Raw genomic sequence first — 26,218 nt, forward strand, 5'->3', positions numbered from 1 at the left:
GGGGGGGGGGAAAGGAGAGGGGTGCTCTTAAGTGCTCTTAACCCTGTGAGAGGCAGGAGGCAGAGCACTCAACCAACTAAATCTTATAAACATCTGAACATTTGCACTTTTTAACTAACAATTGTTTTTTAATATTTTGCTGGTATCAAACTTATCCACACCTGGATGAATAAGGAAAAGACAGCAGCATTATCTCTTCTAGTACTACAAGTCTAACAAGCATAATACATCAGCTACATGTCACAGTCTTGCTAATAATATTTAATTCTGTGTAATGTTTTTTAATGGTAGCAAAAAGTATATTTTGCTCAAATATCTTGCTTACTTGTTAATGTTTTATAATATTTAAACAACAAACATTTTACATGCTGAGAACATTGAAGAGAGAAGTTTTTCATATGAACTGAATTTGATATTTTATTCCTTTGCCCACTCTATAAAACTTTGTCCTAAACAACCTGTACTTTTTCCTTGCTAAAAACAAGATGGATTTTGTTGTATCACAATTTAGCAATTTAGCAGCAATTTGTGTTATTTTTCATGCTTATACTGATCACATTCCAGTATGAAGCTATCCATACTGGATACTACAAGTAACAGTCCTGAGTACTGGATTATGTTTGAGGTTTTATATAAATATTTTACATTTACTGGCATTTAAATCTCTTAGTTGATTTACAGTGTTAATTCTGTTAGGTTCATACATTACTCGAAAGGATGATTTTTAGTGAAATATGTTCTGAAAGTGATTTCATTAGTTTATAGTTTTATGCTACATGACTAACTGTTCATACAGCCCATGTTTACAGTTGTGTACCATCTAGCCTTTTGCCACTGGGTGACAGCCAAAGCATGAAAACAAAAGTCCTATTCAGGAAAAGAATCCCCTGCACTGCTATATGAATATCAAGTGAATTATGCAAATCAGAACAGGAGGAGCTTAATAAAACTCTCTTTCTGACCTTCCTTATGTATAAGGAGGAAAATATGCAAAGAATCCTGAGGTAAATATCCCTGTAAGGGAACAGTAAGCACAGCAAATGCCTATCTCAACATTTAACTGAAACACTTAATCATAAAACTCAAGGATCTTTGTAAATTGTACCAATCTACAACACAAAACCAAAGAGGGCAGCAACTCTTTCAGTAAAAAGACAGGGGGGGGGGTTGTTGTTGTTTTCCAAAAGAGTAAGAGGGGAGAAAAGGGTCAAAAAAGTCTGAGCTCATAAGAGGAATGATGGAGAGGGACAAAACAGTTAAAATACAAAAAATACTCTTTTAAATTTTAAAAATTAGTTTTCATGACATTAAATGCTCTCATTTCCTTTTAGAATTACTTTTGCTAACTTAGGCTATTATGTATGATTTGAGAACAGATGTAAAAGAAGAAGGCAAGACAGGTACCCATCATAAAGCAAATTTAAATGGTGGTCTTTAACTTGAAATTTTAACTTCAATAAAAAGCAATTTACTAAAGGTTTATCTGATTGCATCCCCAAAACACAAAAGCTTTATGGTCTACATATTTCCTTAGCAATTTTTTTAATATATACTGCACATTTTACAATAGGATGCAAATAATCCACACAGCCCTGTGGAAAACAAAACATAAAATGTCTTTTAAAGCTAGATGAGAATCCAATACATTTGTGTCAGAAGTACAACATTTTTTTTTCAATATTTAAAATGCTATGTACATGAATGGCTTACATCATATTTTCAGGCTCTGTTGCACAAGCTCCCACTGTTCTGGAGGCATTCACCAGTAGTGACTGATTAGTTCCAGTAAGTAACTTCACTAGAGGTGGTATTCCACCACATCTACGGATAATAGATCGATTTTTTGGCTCTTGGCAACATTCTGCCAGTGCTCCAACAATATTTACAAGGACTTCTTCAGGCTGATCAGTAAGCAGTTCTATCAAAGATTCTACAGTTTTACATTCGTGAAATCTAGAAGACAGCAATGGAATCAAAGTTATTATCTTCAGTAAATTACCATTGAAATTGAAGTACAATGTTTAATTTCTGTATGTAAATTATCTTGTTAAAGCAATTATGAGACAGGTAAACCATTCCAACCAGTTCTAAAATGTGTGACATACACCATAATTACTTACCGTATGCTTTTTAACACATTTCTCTAATTTAGCTTATCTAGGAATCTGCAGAGTATTGTGAGGGGTTTTTTAAAATGTACATGTGAATGCAACATTTATAAATAGCTAAAAACAGACTGGAAGACTGGCAAGTACTGCAGCATCCTAACTTCCAGTACTTTTTCCTGTGCAGAACTTAGAGGACTTTTAACACTTAAAAATTACTGTATCTTCTTTTCATATATTTTCTATGTTACACCTGAACAATTCCACTTGGTATATCAAGCTAGATCTAACCTGTATATTATCTAATAACTGCACTTTGATTTATACCTTTGTGTAAATACACATCGTTCCTCCACTAAAGAGGTAATTTCTCAGAGGGTACACAGTTCTCATTTGAGCTTTCCCCACAGTCACTAGCTTCTGATGTGTCTACTAGAGCTACAAATACAATGTACATGTGGCTTTTCTTTCATACAAAAAAATAGTATTTTTGAGATTTTGATGGCAGAACTAGCACTGTTTCAATAAAAGTTAATTTCTGGTTTATCAGTATCACAGGTAAAACAACAGAGAAATGAGGAGCTTCTTTTTTTAATCATTCAAGCCTTTGCTTAAATAGGGATCTTCCTCTCTCCATTCACTACAATTTGGAAGTATCCCTATACATATTTTTTTTCAGGAAAAAAAACTTCAACATGAAAAAAGAGCAATAAAGCAAGCAAACAAATGATTTAAAACCAAAACAAGTCCCTGATTTTCTCTGGCTGCTGTATCTGTGCTGCGTATCAGCTGCTTCACAGACAGAAAGATTTGAGCTGGCTCTGCAACAGCAGCTGCCCTGACAGAGCTGCTGGCTCAGCCATCTTGTGTCCAGAAGCAGGATGGCTGCTCACACCAAACTGGAATTCGAGGATATCAGCTCACTGCTGAGTCAGCCCCATGTTTTTCAGGTACAGGAAGTATTGGGGAGTCCTTTGAAGACAATTAGGTGGCACTGCAGGAAGCAGCAGGATTTCTTAGTTCTAGGTTCTCGCCAGACTCAAGCTCATCCCTCCAGATCCAGTAGATACGTGTTTCATAACATCCTCCCTCCCTCTTCTGTAGAGCCCTCCCATCTTGAGTTTGAATACGGTTTACTGCTTCAGCCTCAGCACTACATAAAACATTAATTCAGCTCAAGCCTGGAGCTGTGCCTGGCTAGTAACCTTTGTAGAGTGTCAAGCACTTGCCAAAGATATGTGAGTAGCCCAGCAAAACTCTGCATTTGGACAGAATTACTGGCTACAGCTACATTAATAAATAAAACAGGCAAGGACTCATTCTCTGGCCCTGAGGACAAGAAGCTCAACATAGCATCCATATGGCTAAAATCTCCTATCCCCACAATTCAGGGTGGCCTCACCCATTCTGCCTAATGGAAACAATCTGTTGCCTGCACTGTTCCCAAGGAGTGTCTGGGCATTGTCTGGGAGAGTGTTTGCTGGCACAGGCCAAACTGGGTAAGGGACTGTAATAGCAGCTAAACGGTACAGATAATCACAACACAGTGCCTGAACCATGACAGGCTTGGCCTTCTTTAGTTTACTAGGATAGAGAGCCATTCAGTCCATCTCATCACTGATTGATCCAGAACCAAGGGCCCTCTGTGCAGATGCCCAAAGCTCACAGAAAAGAAGGATGTATCTTTCTGAAAAAGCAGGTTGCTGTGCAATCAAAAATGCAAAAAGCAGTAGGATAGCAGTAGAGTATGTAAAGACCATGGCTCTGTATACCAACATTTTGGGAGCTCATTTAGGAGAGTAAAAAGTCAGGCTGTAAATCTTTATTACTGGAATTATTTCTGAGTTTTATCCAGCAGTTATTTATCATATCTGCAGCACAACTTCAGTAGGAAACCCAGCACATACTCCAGCAGATCAGTTTTGGTATGGGTTTTTTTTTGTGGTAAGGTGCATGAATCTGATTAATTTTAGATAAGGGGATTGAGTTTTCTCAATCATTAAGCTGTGCCATGAAAGGTGGAGGGTGGTAACTCCTGCTGTGACATTCTCAGATAATCACGGAGGACTCTGATACTGAGAGGTTGTAGGTACTTGTGGTAGGACTCTCATCAGTTAATTCCATTCAATTAGAAGCTGGGTGTCCAGATGATCCTAGATTCCAGTATATTTCTAAAGTAGGTGGATTTAATGTGTATTACGTACCTACCCTAGAAAGAGATAACCTGCTTTTGTCTCTCTTAACATAAAACATTAAAGCTAAATGGGCTAACAACTGTCTCCACCATGCAGCAATGATTCTGATTTGTAAGCTACAGAGAAGAGCAGGGTTATCAGATATGCTCACATGTCAAACATGTAGTATGTCCTAGTACAACTTCTGACTCAGTGTCCTACATCTTAACTATTCTTTAAAGGCACCAATTGTTCCCACTGACTCTTAAGATTCTAGGAAATTAACGCTGTCTACACTGTACACAGACTAGGTCAGGTGCCAATATTTCAAGTACTATAAAATCTAAGTTGAAAGCCCACCTGATTATAAGTATGGTTTGAAGAATAATGACAACAATTTTTAAAATAGGAGCCATAAAATCAAAACATCATAATGTAAAAAATTTGTATAAAATTAAGCTGTTACTTTGACACATTTTCTCCACTGACTGCACATTTCCAGATTGCTCCTGTCACAGCTGCTAAAAGTTGTTTGTTTTCAGAGTTATCAAGCAGAGCAGACAGTAGCTGTAGACCTCCATGTTGTCTAACCAGGTCACGTGTTACTTTATCTTCTGCACACTAAGCAAAAAAATTAAATACATATATGATGTTGCAACTAGTAAAAACTAATACAGAAGAAAACACATTTTATTAAAGTATCTGAAAATGCTAATAACTTATTCAGGGAGTTTGACATTAAACTGCTACTGTACAGGCACTGCTTGTACTGCCACATCATCCACCTTGTGGGCAAACAGCAAAACAAAAGCAGCTCTTTGCACAGAATGCTTGGCCTCTCTCCCTTGGTTACCTGTGCAGGTTAGGCCTTGCACACAAGAAGAACAATTAGGAACTTAATTATAGTAGTAAATATACAGCTAAAATATTGTTGCAAGAGTTATCCAAAGACTATCAACATTTTTATTAAGTGATTTCTTACACGTTAGAGAAATAGTAAAACTAAGAAGTATTAAAACTGACAACCACATGAAAACAAAGGGCTAATTCTGGCTCTGATCTACTGACTATAATAATACAATTACCTTAAATATGGCACTTGCACAATGCAGCTGTAGCTCCTCATATTCGCTATTCAGATTTTTCACAAAGTACTCAACCATTCCTTCTGTCCTTATTGCAAGTTTGTAACTTTGCTAAAAAGATAAACTGCATCTTTTAAAGTCTGCATATTAACTAGGCAAAATAATAAGAGTGCTATAATTCTAGGCTTTGATAGTAAGGAGTCTTGTATTTTTTTAAGCAAAAGTCATCCACATTGCCTTGAAAATACTATTCCTGTTGTCAAAGTTAGTAAAACAGATTAATTTTCTACAGTGCTCTTCAAATCTCTTGTAAAACCAGGTGCTGTAATGCAAATTTTGTAGCTGCCTGGCTTAAGCAGAACTCGGAATATTCTGAAAGGTGTCCAGACTCCTTGTTCAGAGCCAGGAAAGAAAGGCGCTTCAAAATGGGTTCAAGAAGTACCCACTCACTCCATTGACAGCCAGCAGCCAAAACAACAGATCCATTCCCAGAACAAGGCTAGAAAAACATGTTCTTAGAATTACCATTTTTTGTGATATTTTCTTCCAAATTTTAACCCACAGGCATTGTAGCAGGGGGCTATTATTAAAGAGAAAGGAAACATCTATGCAAGAGATATGTTTAGTAATTTCCAAATTTGGCCAGATAAGAAACTCTCAAAAACTTCACCTTCTCAATACAGACTTAATGATGCTATAAATCTGCCAGGTTGCTGTCTCATGGAGCATGCATAAACTTGTGTAATTAAGAAGTTAATTTTGGAAATACAAATTGTTTTATAATGCAGAATCCTTTGACATGTCTTCAATGTCTAAAAACCGCCAAGAGGACTTAGGTATTTTTCAAACTTCAGTGCAATACACTTTAATTTCAAATATGATACCACAAAAGGAGAAACAACCACTCATCTTATATGGAAATAGCAAAAATACTTGTATTTAAATTTAAAAACTGAATATACTCAAAGATGTGAAACCTGCCAAGGAAATACATATTCCTTTCTCATTTTAGCATTGATCAGACAACATCTTACCCACTTCACAAGGACATTGTAAAACACTGTCCTACACATAATTGGATTTTCTTGGCCACACCTGCAGGTTAGTTTTGTAGAATTTAAATGTTCTGGTTAACCAAAACATAGTATCTTGCTAAATTTATGAAGAATTATGAAAAAAATCAGAAATAAATCAAAACTGATTAAGGATTTGATGTCTATATATTTTCTTTCACAAACTACTCCTACTTTTTCATTAAAAGTATGTGGTCTTTACTTCATCACAAGCTGCGACCTTCTCAAAAACACTTTGACCATACAAACACATACTTCCTGATGGGATAACTGACCTGGTTTAAATGACAGTAAAACATAATGCTTCCTTTTAGACAATGATTAGAATTAACTTAGCTATATGTGTTCACCTACCTCTGAGGCACATTCTTGCAGTGTCCCTGCTACAGGAATTAAGATGTCTGCAACTGAACATCTGAGCCATCTAGCTAGTAATGGAATGCCACCAGCTTCATGGATTGCTTTTTTATTTTTGGTGCTTTTGCTGCAGCTCCAGAGTGCCAAGGCACCACAGCGTGCCATTTCAGTATTTCTCGCTTGGCATAGGGTTAGATTGGTTGATGCCACTGAAGTACCTTTCAACAGCCCAACCTAAAAGAAACACCATTTTAAAAATCACCTACAAGGAAGTCTGATACTACACTGATTTTTAATGATGGTAAACACTACAAGAACCGTGTAAACAACACGGTTGGACAAAAAATTTTTTGGACAAAAATATGCCTATGAGAAGGGTACACATTTCAGTTTCTGTTTACCAGTTTCTTGATGCCTGCACGCTGCCTTACTGTCTTTCGGGCATCTTTAAATCTAGCAACATAAGCAATCGTTTCAGCTGCCAAACATTTTACTTCTTCATCTGGAGAGTCCAGTATGTCCACCATGATCTCTAAACCCCCAAGATCTGCAATTGCATGTCTGATCAGTATATTTTGACTAATTTCCTTCAGGATTTTTAATGAACCAATCTAAACAATGGAAGAAAACAGAAGTTAAACAGCATTTAAGTATACATGAAAAGAAAAAATATTTAAAATGCTTTATCTTTTACATTTAATCAAAAGAAAAGCAGGAAACTGAAAGTCAAATAGGTAGATTTTTCGAAATAGAACAAGTAGCAAAATAAGAAAAGAAATCAATTTTCTTTATACTATATAACTTCAAAAATTGAAAATATATTCTAATAGAAAAGGCACATTCGTTGCTCTATTCAACAAAGCTACTTACCTGACATCTAATTTCTTCTGTATCAAGTAGATTAATTAACACTTCAAGACATCCAAGATCCCTGATGGCCAACTGACAAGTTTCTTCAGCCAGATTGAAATCTCTCAAACAACACAATGAGATGACAGTAGCTGTTGGATTACCTCCCTAAAATAAACCAAACAAATAATGTTCAAAGTGCATATAATATACAACTTCATCTCTTCTACTAGTAAAACTACTACCAAAGAAGAAAGACGTTAAGATTATTTTCATTCTATGGTGTTAAATAATGCAGACATAGTAAGAAATTGAGTTATTAATAAGTGTGCAAACGGCGTAACGACTGAAGTGATACTGGATAGCCCAGGTGACAAACTACTAATGTGGCTTGCTGTAAGTGGACCAGTAAATTAGGCAGTCAAGTACTGTGAGCTTTGTATGAGTGTTTGCAGATAGCAAAAGAATACACAGTGAAGATACAGACATTTCAGAGAAGCCATCTGGGTTCTTTGCATTGGTATTAATTCTGGAAGAAACAAGATATTCCAACAGGAATCTTCCATTGTAGATATTTCAGAGGATTTTTCTGAAACTGAAGCCACTGTAGAAGGTTTTATTTAAAAAAACCTGATATTGTGAACAATAAGAAATTGATGTTATTAGTATTCAACTGTGTTATAAAGGAAAAAGGGTACAATAGTTGATTCATTAGAAGTGGCATGTACCCTCTTGCTTCAAACTGCCCTGATATGAATGACCTGAGAAACAGCAAATGAAACGTCAGCTTGGAAAAGAGTTCAAGGTTTATCCAAGGCCTTTTAGCCAAATATCTGTGATGGATAAATTGGTACACTGTAATAAAAAACAGAACTAGCAGACATCTCTCTAAATATATTACTGTAAGAATATGATATACTCAGAGTCACCATGAATCTGCTAGAGATGTCCTACCCTACCAAACTTATCAAGCTTGCAGCAATGGTGATCTAGCAGCTATGTCTAACAGGACTCCATAAGGATTTTGACAAAAGGACCAAAGAATAGGAAACTGAGGGCATGTAAACGATAGGACAAGGGGTTATGGTTTCAAGCTAGAGAAGGGTAGATTTGGGTTGGACATTAAGAAATAATTCTTTAATATGAGGGTGGTGGATCACTGGAACAGGTTGCCTAGAGAGGTTGTGGAGTCTCCTTCTCTGGAGACATTCAAAACCCACCTGGACGCGTTCCTGTGTGATCCTAAGTGATCCTGCTCTGGCATGGGGGTTGGACTAGATGATCTTGCGATGCCCCTTACAACCCCTAAGATTCTGTGATTCTGTGAGAGGTGGTGGGGGCCTCATCCCTGGAGACATTCAAGGTCAGGCTTGATAGGGCTCTGAGCAATCTGTTCTAGTGTGAGATGTCCTTGCTTATTGTAGGGGGGTTGGACTAGATGACCTTTAGAGGTCCCTTCCAACCCAAGATATTACATGATTCCATGATTCATTATAAATTAGAAAGGATATCTTGAGATTAGGGTAAAAGGCAGTCAAAAACATATGGAATATTAGGACTTACTTGGGGGAAAAAAAGGTAACACAGAATGTCAGTATAAATCCACAGTTCACATACACCTTAAAAACTTTGTGCTGTTCTGCAGCCTCAGTTTCAGGGAGGTTACTACAGCACTGGAAAATTTTCAGAGCTAGAGCAGCAAAGATAATCCAAGGGTTTTTTAAGATTAGAAGAGGGGTGTCTGAAGGGATATGATAGAGGTCTACAGTGTTAGGAATGACACTGAGCAGGATATACAGAGATTGCCAGTTCAGTATCTCTTTCAATACAGATACAATCTATTTTCGTAACGAGGTATAGTAGGATTCAGATTAAAAATAAACAGAGTTGGTTCTTCAAATGAAGTCACAGACCAATAGAACCAGCTGTGAAAGGATTCTGTAAAAGCTAAAAGTATTCATTGATGGTCAGTAAAAACACAAATATCTCATTCAATTTTAAACTCCCTGAGGGAAAGACGAGTGGTGGCTTGGAGACTATCGGAAAGCTGTGTATTTGCCCACTTCTTACTTTGCTCTGGGCACTCATTTATGGTCCTGGGCTTCCTCTGCCTTGGTAGAATATGAATAGAGTTTCACACAACTGTAAGTTACGCAGTCAAGTTTCCCACACTTGTGGAAATCAGAGGTCAGGACATCTGGAGTGCAAAAGATGAGCTTTAACCACAGAAAAAAAAAAGATGAATTTTGGGATGTATGATTGAAAGTATTGGTTATTGTCTCTTAGGCACCTCTGCAACTACTACTGACATTCTGTGTCTAATTTTTCTTTTTACAGTTCTAGAAGACAAATGAAAACATGGAGGTTACTCAGAAAAGAGAAATAAAAATGATGGTAAGCCTGGAAGATAGTTGCATTAAGACAGACATAAGAAGCAGTATTGAGTTTATTAAAAAGTAAATTAAATATGATTTCCTCACAGTGAATGTATAAATCTACGAGGAATAGGAATGTGACAACAGAGAGCTCTTCTGTTTAGCACAGAGGCTTGATGATTTGAGGTTAAAAGGTACTAAAATTTAGATGAGGAGTAAAGTGCAAGTTTTCCATTGTGTGGTTAATTATCCTTTGGAAGAAATTACTTCAGAGTCATGATACGTTTTCCAGCAGTGGAAATTCTTCAGTCAAGATTGGATGTTTTTCTAAAAGATAAAAGTTCTGTTTCAGTAATAGCTACTAGACTAAAGAAAAAGATCAAAGAATATACCCTATGGTATGCAGAAAGTTAAACCATTTGATAACAGGTTCATTTGAACCTATAATATAGATTTACTATTAATCAAATCAGGGATGAACCCAGCTGCACAGAAATTAGGAGGGCTGAGCTACCATGTAGCTGCCACAGAAGCTGGCACACATGAGCAGTGCCAAATGATGCTAATGAGGAAGCTACAACTTAGAGCACCTAGTAAAACAGACTACAGTATCCACCTCTCACATGCCTCAGAATTCCAGGGAAGCTTTGACTCCCATCCAGATCCAAACTATGCTGCCCAAACCCATCCCTTTCAAATGGAAGTTTTGACACTAAATTGTGCACATTATACTGAAATAGAGAATATTGAAAAACTCAGTGTTTGCTAATATGAAACAAGTAGATCTAGAAAGATCTAACAGAACTTTTGCAGCCTATTTCTTATATGTAAACAGAACAGTAAGATATATACAGTTTAAAAGTCTTCAAATTTAACATGCTCTTAAACAGAATCCAAAGTGATAAAATACATCCAAAAGGAATGTGAGAAAAATACTTCATAAAGTTTCAGATTAGTAACTGACATTAGACAAAACACTTCTGCTAATCTATAAAGTTTCATTGAGAATTTCTTCTTAAATTTCTAGTGACAGTAGATATCAACAGAATTTCCCCACAGAAAACTGGTTAAACACAATGGTAAATTTCTTACATCTGTGACATATAGTACCCTAAAGGAAGACTCCTACAGTTTTTTTAGTCTTTTTTTAATCATCGTTATCATCTTGACTTCAGAAGAAAATGAAATCTGTCTTGCTTTAAGAACATATTTTAATCTACTTTGAAATGAGTGGATAATCTGATTTCTCTAGGAAAATATTTGAAAAATTGATACAATATTTTATTCCCTCCGACATATTTTCAAAGTCTAAATTATTTTTTTAAAAAATCCATAAGATTATTCCAAAACTACACAGAATATTCTCTAGCTCAAAAGGACTAACAGCTGTCCTTTTATGAAGCTTGTGCTCTTAAGACTCTTAGACTTTTGAGATTTACTTTGCTTTGTATTGTAAAAATTTTGTAACAGGTGTTTAAAGAGAAAAACTTGACTTCTTATTATTTTACATAAATGCAAGAAGCTAACCTGACTAGCAGCCTCCTTCTGAGAAGTGCTTCTCCTCCAGACAAACTACGTTTATACATAACATAGTAATTCATCATTCACTTATCTTACATGTATAATGGTTGGCATATGACATTTAATATGACCAGGATTTAAAAAAATAAATAACTTTGCATTGTCTTATATTAAATAGAAAATAGAACTTTATATAAATATATATGCATTTTAATTTTTCAGCTTAAAAAATGCACATGCCACTTTGTGTGTTTTTAAAGTAAAACCACAATAAAATATTTTTCATATGTGCTGAAACATCAGTTCTACAAAATAAGAAATATTATTGATGGTTTCAACAATTCTTTTTTTTCTTCTTGAAGTTATCATTACAGCAAGTCTTGCAGTACTTACAGCATGTATTTTAACATGTATGGAAATAGTTACCTCTTCATTAAATTGACATAAAATATACATCATGTTGTTACACCATTTGAAATCTGATATGTTGGATGCAAAATAAAATTTACTGGCAGATCAACAATCAATTTTAAGGCTTGAAATTAAACACAGATTTTGTTTAAAATGTGCTTCTCTTCCTATATAGTTATAACTTATATATCCACAAATTAAATTAAAATAAAACAGTATCACTGCTTCATATATCATATGATATCTTGGGTTGGAAGGCACCTTAAAGATCATCTAGTTCTAGTGGTTTTATTATGATACTCACAGCTCACAACTGAGAATTACAGAACTATAAAGAATGTGTAGCAAAGCCTGTTTGCCTCTTATTTTTATTTTTGAGACGTTTAGTAGACCCCTTATCTAATACAATAATGCACAGATGAATCTGTTAAGAACTATTAATATACATACACAAAAACAGCTGGTTTAGACAATTATAAGATTGTATACAAATTTGGTATGTGTGAATCCAGATTTGGATTTGGAGTGAACACATGATCACGGAATTGTTTGGGTTGGAAAAGACCTTTAAGATCATCAAGTTCAACTGCTAATCTGGCACGCTGACTAGTCCACCCCTAAACCATCTCCCTAAGCATCACTCCTGTACATCTTTTAAATACATCCAGGAATGGCGACACAACCCTTTCCCTATAGGCAACCTGTTCCAGTGCTTTGCAACCCTCTCAGAGAAGAAATTGCACCTAATACCCAATTTAAATGCCCCCTGGCACAACCTGAGGCCATTTCCTCTTGTTACTTGGGACAAGAGACCAACACCCCCCTTGCTACAACCTCCTTTTGGGTACTTGTAGAAAGCAATAAGGTCTCCCATCATTCTCCTTCTCTCCAGGTTAAACAACTCCAGTTCCCTCAGCTGCTCCTCATAGGACATGTTGCCTAGACCATTCACCAGCTTTGTTGCCCTTCTCTGGACTTTCTTCAGCACCCCATTGTCCTTCCTATACTGCGGCACCCAAAAGTGAACACAGTACTTGAGGTGTGGGCCACCAGTGCCAAGTAAAAGGGCACAATCACTTCCCTAGTTCTGCTGGCCACACTACTGCTGATACAAGCCAGGATGCTGTTGACCTTCTTGGTTAAGCCAGCTGTCAACCAACAGCCCCAGGTCCTTTTCTGCCGGGCAGCTTTCCAGCCACTCCTCCCCAAGCCTGCAGCATTGCATGGGGTTGCTGTGACCCAAGTGCAGGACATGGCACTTGGCCTTCTTGAATCTCATACAATTGGCCTCAGACCATCAATCCATTCTGTCCAGGTCCCTCTGCAGAGCCTTCCTACTCTCAGACAGACCAACATTCCCACCCACCTTGGTGTCATTTGCAAACTTACTGAGAGTACACTCCATCCCCTCAGCCAAATCATTTCACAAAGATTTTAAAGAGAACTGGCCCAATATTGAGCCCTGGGGAACAGCACTTGTGACCAGTTACCAACTGGATTTAACACCATTGACCACAATTTTGTGGGCCTGGCCTGACCCAGTTTTTTCCTAGCAAAGCTTACACCCATCCAAGACACAAGTAGCTGGTTTCTCCAGGAGAATGCCATAGGAAACCATATCAAAGGCTTTCCTAGGTAGACAACATCCACACCCTTTCTCTCATTCACTAAGCAGGTCACCTTGCCATAGAAACAGACCAGGTTAGTCAAGCAGGAACCCGTGCTGACTGGGCCTGATCACCTCATTGTCCTGCATGTGCTGTGTGATGGCACTCTGGATGATCTGTTCCTTAAACCTTCCATGCACCAAGGTCAGGCTGACAGGCCTGCAGTTCTCTGGATCCTCCTTCTGGCTCTTCTTGTAGATTGGCATCACATTTATTAACGTTTAGTCTTCTGGGACCTCCCCAGTTAGCCAATACTGCTGGTAGATGATGGAAAGTGGCTTGGTGAGCACTTCCATCAGCTCCCTCAGTACCCTTGGGTGGATCCCATCCAGCCCCATGTGTGTGTTTAAGTGGCATAGTAGGTCACCAGCCATTTACTCTTGGATTATGGTGGCTCTATTCTGCTCCTTATCCCTGTCTTCCAGCTCAGGGGGCTGGGTACCAGGATATCAGCTAATCACTGATACAAACTCTGGTGAAGAAGGCATTAAGTACTTCAGCTTTTCCTCATCCTTTGTCACTGTTTCCCCTCACATCCAATAAAGGACAGAAATTCTCCTTAGCCCTTGTTGCTAATTAGTTGTTGCTAATGTATTTATAGAAATATTTTTACTTGTCTTTTATGGCAGTAGCCAGAATAAGCTCTAGTTGGGGTCTGGACCTTCTAATTTTCCCCCTGCACAACCTAATGGCATCTTTGTAGTTTCCCTGCATTGCCTGCCCCCTCTTCCAAAGGCTATAATGATTTGTTTGGTTTGTTGTTGGGTTGTTGGGGTTTTTTTTGTTGGACCTATGCCTGAAGTTTATTTTGCCATAGTAAAAGTATATTTTATTTCATGTAGTAAATAAGTCGTGGATAGATACCTTAACATGCATGTCTGTCATAATAAGCCTATGACTGAATAATAGGAAAGAAAATTGCTGTTTGTGGGCAATTTTCTCATTCTGATATATAATAATACTCTACTTCTGATTATGAGTACATATGATCTGAATGGCAATTACAATCTACTTGACAAAACTAAGACCAAACATACTAAGTCGTATTTTTAGAAAGTACTGAACAAACAAAATAGTTCTGTGTGATATCCAAAATAAAGCAGGTCAAATTGTAGAAACCTTTACAGTCATACAAGAAATTATTTCATTAAAATTCATCAACAGAATGAAAAAGCTCCTGGAATAAAATTATTTAGATGGTATCCCAACCCAAAATCTTATTCAAATATTGCCACTTTTATAAAACAATAAAGTAAAAATAAGTAGTAAAGTGCAAAACAAAATGATTCATGTACACCTTTGTGACCTTTTGATTTCCTGTTGAACTTGACTCTCTCAAATCACACACCATTTGGTAATTTTCTGCTGAAAAATACTTAAAAATTTAAATACATTTTAAAAAAGCTTAATGCAAGACTGAATATTGCATTATAATTGTAGTGTAATATGTAAAACACACTCCAGAGAGACAATTTCTCTACACTAGTGAACCTCTAACCACTTGTTTTGGTTTAAATACCAGTTTCAATTTTTCATTTTAGTTTATAAAACATACAAGCTGCAACTTGTTAAGAGATAAGTTATGGACAAGTATAACTGAGTTATGGAATAATTCCCTGCACCATTTCCTGAATCTTCTGCCATTCTTTGGCTACAGCCTGGCATTACGTAAACCGTACAGATTAATGTAAGTAAAGCCAGTGGAAAATCACGGGCATCACAGAATCACAGAATCCAAAACCTTCACATTGGACTAAAACCATGCACAGAAGCTGCATGGTTTTAGTTGCAGATTAATACCCTGACCCTTCACAATGGCAGAAGTGACATATGTGTTATGTCCCAGACACAAAGAGTACACATTTTTACCATATTTTACGGAATTGAAAATATATTAGTTCCCAAACAAAAGAATAAGTCTGTTCTCTGGGTGAATCAGAAGATTTTGTTGATTCTCCCAAGACATATACCCATTCTGTTAGCTTTCCTTTTGTGATTCATAGTAATTGGATTTTACTAAAGCAGAGGTAAAAGTCAGTGTAGTTCATACACAAGCATTTGAACTTTTACTTCACTGGACTAGGAATAGTAGAATGTTTTTCCCAGTAATTTCTCAAACCTCAAACTTGGAAAGAAGTGAAATGCTGACCCATAAAATACAGAAAAGCTGGCCAAGGTAATATATAATACCTTAACAGTAAAGGTTTATTTTCTCATTTGTGAAATTTTCAGTTTAGGAGTGTATTTGTTCCCCAGTTGCATCCAGACAATTTTGTAAAGACAATAGATCACACTCTTTTCAATTTTAGATAAATTTGGAGGGAAAGATAAAGATTGTAACGTGCACAACAAATCCACAGTCCTACTGTAATTTCCATATGAGATCATTGCAACTGATGCTAACCTAGGATTTAATCTAATTTATCCAGCAGGAACTACGGTTACTGCAAAATGTCATTCAAGGCAATGCGTGAGCCCTCAGGTAATTCTGTGTTGTAGCTCTGGTTTAGGTTGTAGTTACCACAGGCCATCTGACGTACTTTTGTTAGCCTTGCTGGAGTACTCAGAGTGTCTTGAAGTAACTGTACTTACACAGTAAATCTTATATTGTCTCCAGCTCAAACCATGGTCTCCCAATGACATTCCAGTATAAATGAACTCAGCTTCAGCTATCACACTTGACTTCCTCTGCCCACCATGACACTCCCTTTTAGCATATGCAAATTGCTTTACTTAATGCTCATATCACGACATTGCCTGCAGCTGCCACTGCCACACTTCAGAGACCCTGAACAGGTGATTTACCTTAGCAGCCTTGATGATAGGGCCATATTTTTGAGATTCACAGGCCACACATTTCTTCAGTCTCAGCTGAAGGAAGACTGCTCACTCATTTGCTTGGATTATGACATACTGAATCTTGGTCACTGTCCTGGCCTCTCCTTACTTTCCCAAGAGGTTGCTTGGGAGAAGAGAGACTTACACACTTGGTAAGTCACACACAATAGGAGAGTTGATCCATTCAATACTCTCTGGTACTGAAATGCAAAGCTTTTGGCATCTGGCGGCCCAGAGGTCAGGCAACTCCCTCCAGAGATGGTCATGCTAACTTGTACTACCAAGTAGAAAATTGTTTTGGGGTGGGAACTCCATTGCCACAATAACTGTAACAGCAGAGTGCAACAGCACTCTTTGTATACTCAGCCAGCCTGAGAGTGTGAGGATACTTCTCATCTCACTTCCTGACAAGCTACAAAGACAGTGCAGCATATGGTGATAAGAAAGTCAAGAGCTGTGCAATGTCAGTAGGTCTGGTCTACTGAAACCCTTCTGAAGAAGCAGTAGCAAGATAAACCTATAGGATCCTGATCACATGCATGTTGTCTGTGTAACCAAAACTCAAGCACAGTTACCAAGCTGGCTAGGCCAAAGTTAGAGCAGATCTATCTAGTAGATGCCCATCAATTAATTTTCCCATTAACAGCTAATTAGTTTCTACCCCTATTTCCAAATACATTAAGAAACTGAAGTAAGAGTAGGCCTTCAAAAGACTACTGCACATTACACTCAGATTATTCACAGAGATTAATCACAGAATATTGGGGTTGGAAGGGACCTCTGAAGATCATCGAGTCCAACCCCCTGCCAGAGCAGGGCCAAAAAAAACTAGGGCGCATCACTCAGAAAGGCATCCAGAAAAGGTCTTGAAAGTCTCCAGAGAAGGAGACTCCACAACCTCTCTGGGCAGCCTTTTCCAGTGCTCTGTAACCCTCACAGTAAAGAAGTTCTTCCTCATGTTGGCGTGGAACTTCCTGTGCTCAAGTTTTAGTCCATTGCCCCTCGTCCTGTCACAGGGCACAAGAGAAGAGAGGTTGTCCCTGCCTTCTTGATGCCCAGCCCTCATGTACTTAGAGACATAAATTAGGTCCCTCCTCAGTCTTCTCCTCTCTAGACTGAAAAGCTCCAGGTCTCTTAGCCTTTCCTCGTAAGGCAGGTGAGAACCTCCCTTGATCTGCTGCAGAGACTCCTCTTACTGCACCCCAAGATAACACTGGCCTTCTTGGCCACAAGGGCACATTGTTGTCTCATACATAACTTGTTGTCTACCAGGACTCCAAAGTCCTTATCCATGGAGCTGCTCTCTAGCAGATCACCTCCTGGCCTGTACTCATGCATTTTGTTGTTCCTTCCCAGGTGCAGGACTCTGAACTTGCTCTTGAATCTCATTAGGTTCCTCTTTGCCCAGCTCTCCAGCCTGTCCAAATCTCGCTGAGTGGCTGCACAGCCTTCAGGTGAATCATCCAATCTTTCCAGCTTCGTGTCATCAGCAAACTTGCTGAGAAGACACTCTGTCCCATCACCAAGGTCACTGATAAAGATGTTGAACAGGACTGGACTCAGCACTGATCCCTGAGGGACTCCACTAGCTACAGGTATCCACCTGGACTCTGCACCATTGACCACCACTGTTTGGGTTCTACTGTGTAGCCAGTTCTTAATCCATCTCACTATCCATTCTTTTATCCCACATATTCTGAGCTTGCTCACAAGGATGTTATGGGAGACTGTATCAAAAACCTTGCTAAGGTCAAGGTAGACTACATCCACTGGTGTCCCTGCATCCATCCATATGCATGGGACTGTGGGGACAGGAGTGATCTGTCTGAATTTGCTCATCTACAGCCATCCTACATTCCTGATAATTAAGACCAAGTCATCTACAGCCACCCAATATTCCTGTTAAGATAAAGTCAACAATGAAGTTGAAAATATGATCCATCTCACTCTGAATTAGATGCTTAAAATATCAGATGAATCACGTCCTTGAAGTGCCTATTATTTCCATTTCCATATCATAAAGGTAGCTTCGAATGCCCAGCTCAGCTACAAACACCTACTCTTGTTTACATTTAGAGCTAGAGATGAATCCTGATCTAGGTACTGCCTTTAATGTCTTGGCATTAGAACAAGAATACTACCCCCTCCCTGCCTTTGGCCACTTTATCTGAGGAAAAGAAACCATTTTTAAAATTTTATTTTAAAGAACATGCAGAAATTAGCAAGAAATGAGAAAGAAATGAGAAAGGAAAAGTCTAGGATTTAATTTTTTTAGAAAAATCACAGCACAAAAAGCACTATTATTTCTTAATTTAGCACTGATACTTGTAAATCTTGACTGCAGACTTGAAGATGCTGCCCATTATACAGATGTACTACTGACCTTGTGTGTGACAGTGCCAGACTTACCGAAGCAATTTTGATTTTGCCTAGCACTTGGCTCACAAGGAGGAAAAAAAGCCTTAATGTTATTACAGCTATTTTATTTTTATGGATCCAACTCATGGGAATCCAATGGAAGTGAATCTGTGAAGAAAATTTAATGAGATTGAACTAGGAAGGACCTGTGCCTGCATGGACTCCTGGAGAGCTAGCATGCTGTTGAAGCTTCATAAGCACCAAGCAAACAGAAAAGACCGTGTCACTTGAAACCAGCCAAAAAAGATTTTGCAGGAAAAACAAAATTCTACCAATAGTTTTTGAAAACTGAGACAAATGTTCTCCAGAGAAATAAAACAAACTTCAAAATCTGAGCTAGCAGAAAGCACAGGGAAAAACAAATACAGATGAAAACATGACAGAAGGACAGGCACGTTTCTGAAATAACTGTACGTATAGTAAGCTGTGATTAAATTGAGCTTGGATTCAATGTGGAACACTTAAAACCAATTAATAATGCTGTTCTCATTTCTTAAAACTCTTGGTAGCTTTCAGACACAACCATGTTCTCTTTAGGAAAGCCAACAACTTCATTACCATCCTCTTCATTATTATAAAGCCTTAAGCCAGATTGAGAAAAATGTGGCAATTTACAATTATTTTAGTGGTACAATAGTTATAGTGTCAAAACACTGGATCATTAATTTAATTACCTGCTTTTACAAAACAATACAATTCTTCAGAAAGAGGAAAATCAAACATCAGTTATTTTACATTTTTTTTCCCCAGCCCTTAATTTTTCACATACCACCTTTTCTCTCTATTTTTTTGGTTGAATTCTACTTTTTTTTTACTTTTTAAAAAATACCTACCTTGTCTTTCATCTCGTCAGCTATGAAACTATTAGGAATGAGTGATCCTCAGAACATTAATTAAACTTCCACTACAGAGAAATTCATCTGAATTGCTGTTAATGGTAAAAAATCAACTGGCTGTTACAAATTTTATGTGTCTCTTGTGATGAAGAATGATTGTTTGTACAGTATTTTGAGGAGAGAGTTATGCAAGTGCCAATTATAATAATTTGAGAGTCCACCACTTGCCAGTATTTCCTACCCAGTAAATTTATCATAAAAGATTTCATGATCAGCACTGGCTAGGTCGTTAAAAATACATATCTTAACTCCAAAATGCAGTTTTCCCTTATTTTTATTTCCTTTTTTTTTTCTTCACTAATCACATTCTTTACTGAAATTTAAAAAAGTAACCTTGACTAATACTGGAAGACAGTGACAAGATATGTTCATGAACAGTGGAGAAGAGAGTGATATGAAGGCTGACAGGCTGGCCAAACATGTGCCTAGAAATACTAGCAGGTGGCACATGATTATGTCTCATGCATTTGGTATTTTCTGAAAAATAAGTCTACCACTTAGCCAACGACAGCAACATATATTTTTCATCTTCATCTTTCAATTCAGTTGAATAACCTCCTTCATATTACCCCACCATGCACTTTCATTAGGGAGAAGATTTATTATTAGATATTCTACTTGCAAGGTCAGATAAATTATCTGCAAAGTTACTCAGTTCTGAAAAAATGTGTAACACAGTGGCAAAATTATTTTATATACAAAAGTATTTTATATGCACTTCTATAGCTAAAATATAATCTCATGCAAGTCTTGCTAACATGATATTATAAAAAAAAAAACAGTTAAGTCTTATCCACAGAGTGTGGAAAAAATAATATAAGGTTCCATATATTTCCCACAGAGATTAGATACTTCTACTCCTGATATAAGATTCTAGTATTTGCACGTATGCCACACCTAGGGTCAGATTTTAAGATTACAGATAAATTTCTTTGATAATTTTGCACACAAAACAATATCTAAATTGGTTATGTATCTGATCAAATTAGTAACTTCTTTGTTAATCATCCAAGGATCTGATTACAGCTGTAAAGTTCTACCCACCAGTAACTTTTCACGGGAAAACAGAAGCAGAATAAAGAAATAACGAGTTAGTTCCTCAGAACTTGTATTTGCAGACCTCTGTGCAGTACACGGCTCAGGAATATCCAAAAACACCAGATATTTTAGACTTTATCTATGATTACCACAAACTCCCTCCCACACACAGACACCCACAGGCAAGTACCATATATGATTTGGTACTCAAATGTTCTGAAATCTGTTTCTGTAATAGTTTGGACCTTCCCTGTCTACATTCCTACTTTTAATGCATACATGGATTTCCTGCACCCCGGTTTGCTCCAAGCCTCTAAATTCCAACCTCTAGATGTCTCCCTGTCTTTTTCTGTGGAATAAAATTATGCCACACTTTATCAAAAATTATCTACATGAACCTCTCATTTCAGATCCTGCATCTGGAAGAGCCTCCCAGCATCATTTCACTATTTGACTTTCTGCATTTCTAACCTGTGCCTTTCTTCCCCAAGAATGGTAGTGCCCTTCATGTTCAAAGAGCTTGGCTGGGGATCCACTATTTCTTCCTGCAAGCAAACACACAGTTACATTTCCCACATTGATAAATTCGTGCTTCCTGAGAAGAGGAAATAAACTCTGCCTGCAGTGCAGCAGCTACACTACATCCTTCTTGCTCAGCTCTGCTTGCACAGCAAAGGGGAAGCAGAAGTCATGGGCAGTATGTCTGGCTGAGCCAATGCTCACTGCAACAAAGGCACTCTGAGAACCAGACCCACAGCTTTGATCTCTGAAGGCTTTCATTTCCTTGACCCAATTGCTTAGAAATAAATGAGGCCTTTTAGAGGGAGTTGGAGAGAAAGAAGGGAAGAGGCATAGACCAGAAGGAATACTGTGCTACATTGCTGCCTCCCTGGTCTGTTTGCCATCTTTATATCAAATAGGGCCAATATAGAGGAACCTCCTGACAGCTACAGAAATGTTGCTTTAACACAGCAGTCTTCCAAAGGTCTTGCCAAAATGCAGCTGTGGTGCAGACTTGAATACACCCAGTGTATCTTGCAGTTCTTTCAACCTTTTCCCTGTCTAGGGAATCAGATTTCCCTGAGTCGTGACAGACTTCCTCCCTTCCCAGCCATCCTCTGCTACACAGCACCCAGGCATGTGGGCACCTGGGAGCTGGTGTTCAAGGCCATACCCAGGACACATCCTCCCTAGCTCCTATGCAGCACCATTGTCTTTCCCCAGCTCCTGGACCTGGCACAAGATGCAAGCAGATGGGGAGAGACCACAGGTTTGTCTACCTAAGTTTCCAAAGTAGAAAAGAAACACAGTGCTGTTCTGGGAATGAGGTTGTTCAAACTGGAGTAATTCAAAACAGAAATTAAATTACTGGATGCTTTACATGAAGTGTGAGATTTGACCAGTTTCACTAGTGTACCCTTGAAAGATAGCCAAAACTACAATGACTTTTGAGGTAAGAAACTGCAGGAAGAATTCTGTAACTGACATGGTCCTGCAGAACTTTATCCAGAGCTCACCCTGGCATAGGTGTACATTTAAATCACACCCTTACAGGGAACCAAAACCTAGCAGCTCAAGGGCTCAAGGGCTTAAGGGATTAAAGACTTAATCTGGAGATTGGAGTTATTCCTGGCACAGGCACCAGCCCCAATTCACCTCTCAACATCTCAATTTTATCTTTAAACTGGCAATAATCAGTGCTCAACAGCAGGCAGCACAAAGTATTGTGCCCAGCTCTCACCTTTTTTTTTTTTCCCCTTTTTCTTTTTTCCAACAAACACCTACAGCTCTGCTGCAAAGAAGATTCTGCTTTTCTACCTAATGTTCTCCATTTCTAGTAAAAAGATCATTAAAAATGTGACCTCTTCACCCTATTCCTTATTTTTTTTTCATATGTAAAATGTAGTCCTTCCTCTAGAAATCTAATACTTCAGAAGCACTACTTCAATAAATGATGTGGAATTTGAAACAGGCTTTCCTGAGTGAATTTCACTTCCACAAACATCAACAGAGCACTTCATTCCAATTTTATCTGCTCTAGCCCTAAAAGATGCCATCACCAAGCTCACTGATCTCTTTGCTGCCCATTCTTAAGTGGGTGGAGAGACATGGCAAGAGCACACACGCTCTATCTTCTGTTTTACAGCCCTGGGAAGGAAGGACAAGGAGCCAGACCACAAAAGCAGCTGCTTCCCAGTGGAGCAATTCCAACATGGCTGCTCTTTCTCAGAAAGGAGGGGGAATCGGGAAGGGCAAAAAGTCGGAAGGGAATTTCCCCTGCACTGGAATTTTCTCTCCATGAAGAGGTATAGCCTATAGGCACAATCCCCAGGAACTGGCAACTTTGTTTATACAGGAAGCAACCATCTTTTTAAGTTTTCGTGACAATCTAACACTGGTACAAAAACCAGGCATCTTTCAGATTTTCTGGAAACTTTGTGTTTGCAAATTGTCTTGCTGAATTGTGACTCACATTTATTTTAACAGACATTTTAAAAATGGTTGGACCTATAAATTATTGTATTTTCTAACTTGGCATCTCAAACATCTATCATTTAAGGAATTGTATTAAATTTTTAAGATGTGCAAACAATGTATACAACTTTTGAAGACACACCAAACCCTCAAAAATTTGTGCTTCTATATAAATATGCTTGTAGATATTTAAATATCCCAGCCTTAAATTTATTTTTTCTTATGTTGCATGTGTCATGAACAGTTGCCTACATGAACAACTAGAATGCCAAAAAATCTTCTAAGTCTGGCCAGAAGTGCAGTATTTATACTTGAATTAAAATGAATTCCATGTGCAAGCTGAAGTAGCACTCCATCAATAAAATATTTCAACCACTGTCTGTGGTATGGCACTGAGGCATCTCTTTTCAGCTTTATCTGACACTAGGGATTTCTTGCTTTACGTAGCTAAGAATCAACAGAGAACTATTTTAAGTATATCTTCAAGTATGTTGTTTAATTTTTATCTAATTTAGAGAACTACTGGGAGACTCGAGTATGCATAAATATCTAAACAATTATACATTTGAACTTTCATAACAAAACTTTTTCATATTATGGAATTTTGTATTGTAAACGCTTCTTAATAGGTACTCATAATTTGATTTAAAAATGCTCCCCTTTCTTTTTATAGCTCTAAGTCATTAAGTAACTTTGCTTGTTGACTACTGGAACAAAATACACTAATTTCTAAAACCAAGCAGCATGAAAAATATATTTTCCTGTTTGCCATTCTCACTCTTTGTTCAGAATGGTTTCATGCAAGTGTAGATATGTTTCAGTGTTGAATCAAGTCCAATAGTAGAATCTAAACATGGCTATATGAAGGATCTAGAGAGGAAAGGGAGTTTTGGAATTATTGAATCTAGAGACAAGAGCCTTGTCTGTAAAAAGGGTGGCCCATAGATGGGCCAATGAAATGGGAGTTTGTCAACCATAAAAAATTTCCAGTCTCCTCTCCTGGAAGACCTTGGATCTTCACTAAAAAGGAGCATGGGTATTTCTCAGAGCTCTCAGTAAAATACAAAGAGCTTGTCCATACAACAGACAGAAGCAAGCTATTAGTAGACTGAAAGTTTTCAAAACAATGCCTTGAACAGTAATTACATGCAAATAGAAATAACTGTATCATATAAAATGTATATATTGTGTGTTCAGAATTAGCAGATAGGCTGAGCAAGTCACATGCTGAATGTTACACCAGATTACACTGGCAAAGTGTTATTTTAGCATAGCCACAATGACAAGAATATGTAAGTCCAACCTAGCAAAGCTAAGGCACAGATTGGAGACTTGTATCCATGCTTTTCTGTGTCTCTTTCACTACAAACACTAGCACAGGTCCCACACACCTGTACTGAGAACAAGCAGTGTGAATGAACTGAAAACTGTCTAAAAGACTGAGTCACTCTTCTACAATGGTTGAAGGACTGGAAGGAGCCAAAGATTTACTTAATACTTACAAGTGTTTCTGCTGCACCAAATGCCAGCACCATCATTTTATCAATCGATGTGTATACTCTGTAGCTGTACTCAAGAAACCAAATAAACCAGCACTTTTAATAGTAACTTACAGTACATAAATTCCAGTACAAACTTGTAAAGGAATTTCTCCTGAGGGAAAAACACAGTTAGTTTTCGACTTTTCCAGAATAGTAGAGGGTTGTTGGGGTTTTTTTAATGTGTTTCAGACATACTCAGAATTCTAAACATCTATATTTATAGGTTCCAAAAGTTTTTCAACAAGTCTGTGTAAAAAACTTTTTTTTTTTTTTGCTTTAGAGGATGCCTGTTTATCATACATTTTTTTGTCCAGTAAGAGCATCTATCCAAACACAAGACCACGTTAGAATTACTTCAGTCATGCATTAATCATAGTTGATGAAAGACTTTAGGCAAGTATTCAGTTTTAATAAAAACTCTTGAAAGTTATTATCCACATAAAGAAATATCTTGGAAAGTTTCACCCAAAAAGCAAAACAGAAACTCAATAATTAATAAAGAAATGATACCGTCTTAAGTTTTAAATAACACTGAACAGATGGTTTAATCTAAGGTTATAAATAAGCCAAAAATAGCAGATAAAAAAATGCAAGAGAAATGGGTGTGTGATAGGAAAGTCCATAGTTCCAGGATTTGAACATATTACATAGCCTGGCTATTCTAAAACAAATGGAAGGTGCAAAGCATCAGGAGCTCGTCTGGTGTCCTCAGATGTAGAAGGTAAAGAATAGTTTGGGGTTCTTTTAATAAAATTTTTCAAGGCTTCTTACTTACCTTTAAATACTTTGCAAGTTTCTGAATTCCCCAGTATTCTGGTGGCAAATCAGAGCTTCCTTCCTGATGATATACAGGCTGTTCTTCATCTTCCTCAGTCTCTGAGGAACTTTCAACAACATCTTCAAACTTGCCTGGTGTTGTACTAAAAAAAAACAGAATCACCCATTTTTAACAGCTATAAATTAATATGAACAAGCACATTATAAATAGGTTTGAATACACTGTAATAACAGAATTAGAGAAAATATAATTCACGTTACCAAATACTAACCATGGTGACAATGACTGTTGATACTGAAAATACAAATAATTTTTAAATGAAGGAAAAAAATAGAAGTAACACATACCATTTTGAAGACCGTCGTATTCCAACAGGTTCAGATGAAATGGCTTTAGTTTTGGTTTTACGAGACGCAGTACTAATTCTCCCTTCTTTTTCAATAGTTTTTCTTGCGGCCTTGACTCTAAAAGATCTGGGTTTATTTTTAAAAAAATAAATTATATATAGATATAGAACCAAAAAGCTATGGTTGGACACGTTATGTCAGTACATACAACCTTATGGACCTACACAATGAACTTGATAAAAAAGAAAGGATGCTGTGTCTTAACTGAAT

At 37.5% G+C, this 26,218-nt stretch overlaps 1 protein-coding gene across 1 annotated transcript in view; it reads right to left on the reverse strand.

The window, feature by feature from the left end:
• Positions 1 to 26,218, reverse strand: part of ARMC4 (armadillo repeat containing 4) — a 79,154-nt gene that overhangs the window by 43,427 nt on the left and 9,509 nt on the right. Inside the window, exons 8-15 of the mRNA XM_010007034.1 lie at positions 25,862 to 25,895; positions 25,599 to 25,743; positions 7,665 to 7,811; positions 7,196 to 7,405; positions 6,792 to 7,028; positions 5,365 to 5,475; positions 4,746 to 4,900; positions 1,711 to 1,953 (exon numbers count right to left, since the gene is read on the reverse strand). Coding sequence (XP_010005336.1) covers positions 1,711 to 1,953; positions 4,746 to 4,900; positions 5,365 to 5,475; positions 6,792 to 7,028; positions 7,196 to 7,405; positions 7,665 to 7,811; positions 25,599 to 25,743; positions 25,862 to 25,895 — 1,282 coding nt within the window. The remainder of the gene's footprint in view (positions 1 to 1,710; positions 1,954 to 4,745; positions 4,901 to 5,364; positions 5,476 to 6,791; positions 7,029 to 7,195; positions 7,406 to 7,664; positions 7,812 to 25,598; positions 25,744 to 25,861; positions 25,896 to 26,218) is intronic.

The sequence above is a fragment of the Chaetura pelagica genome, unplaced genomic scaffold, assembly GCF_000747805.2.
Source record: "Chaetura pelagica isolate M959 unplaced genomic scaffold, ChaPel_1.0 scaffold17, whole genome shotgun sequence".
Classification (NCBI taxonomy): domain Eukaryota; kingdom Metazoa; phylum Chordata; class Aves; order Apodiformes; family Apodidae; genus Chaetura; species Chaetura pelagica.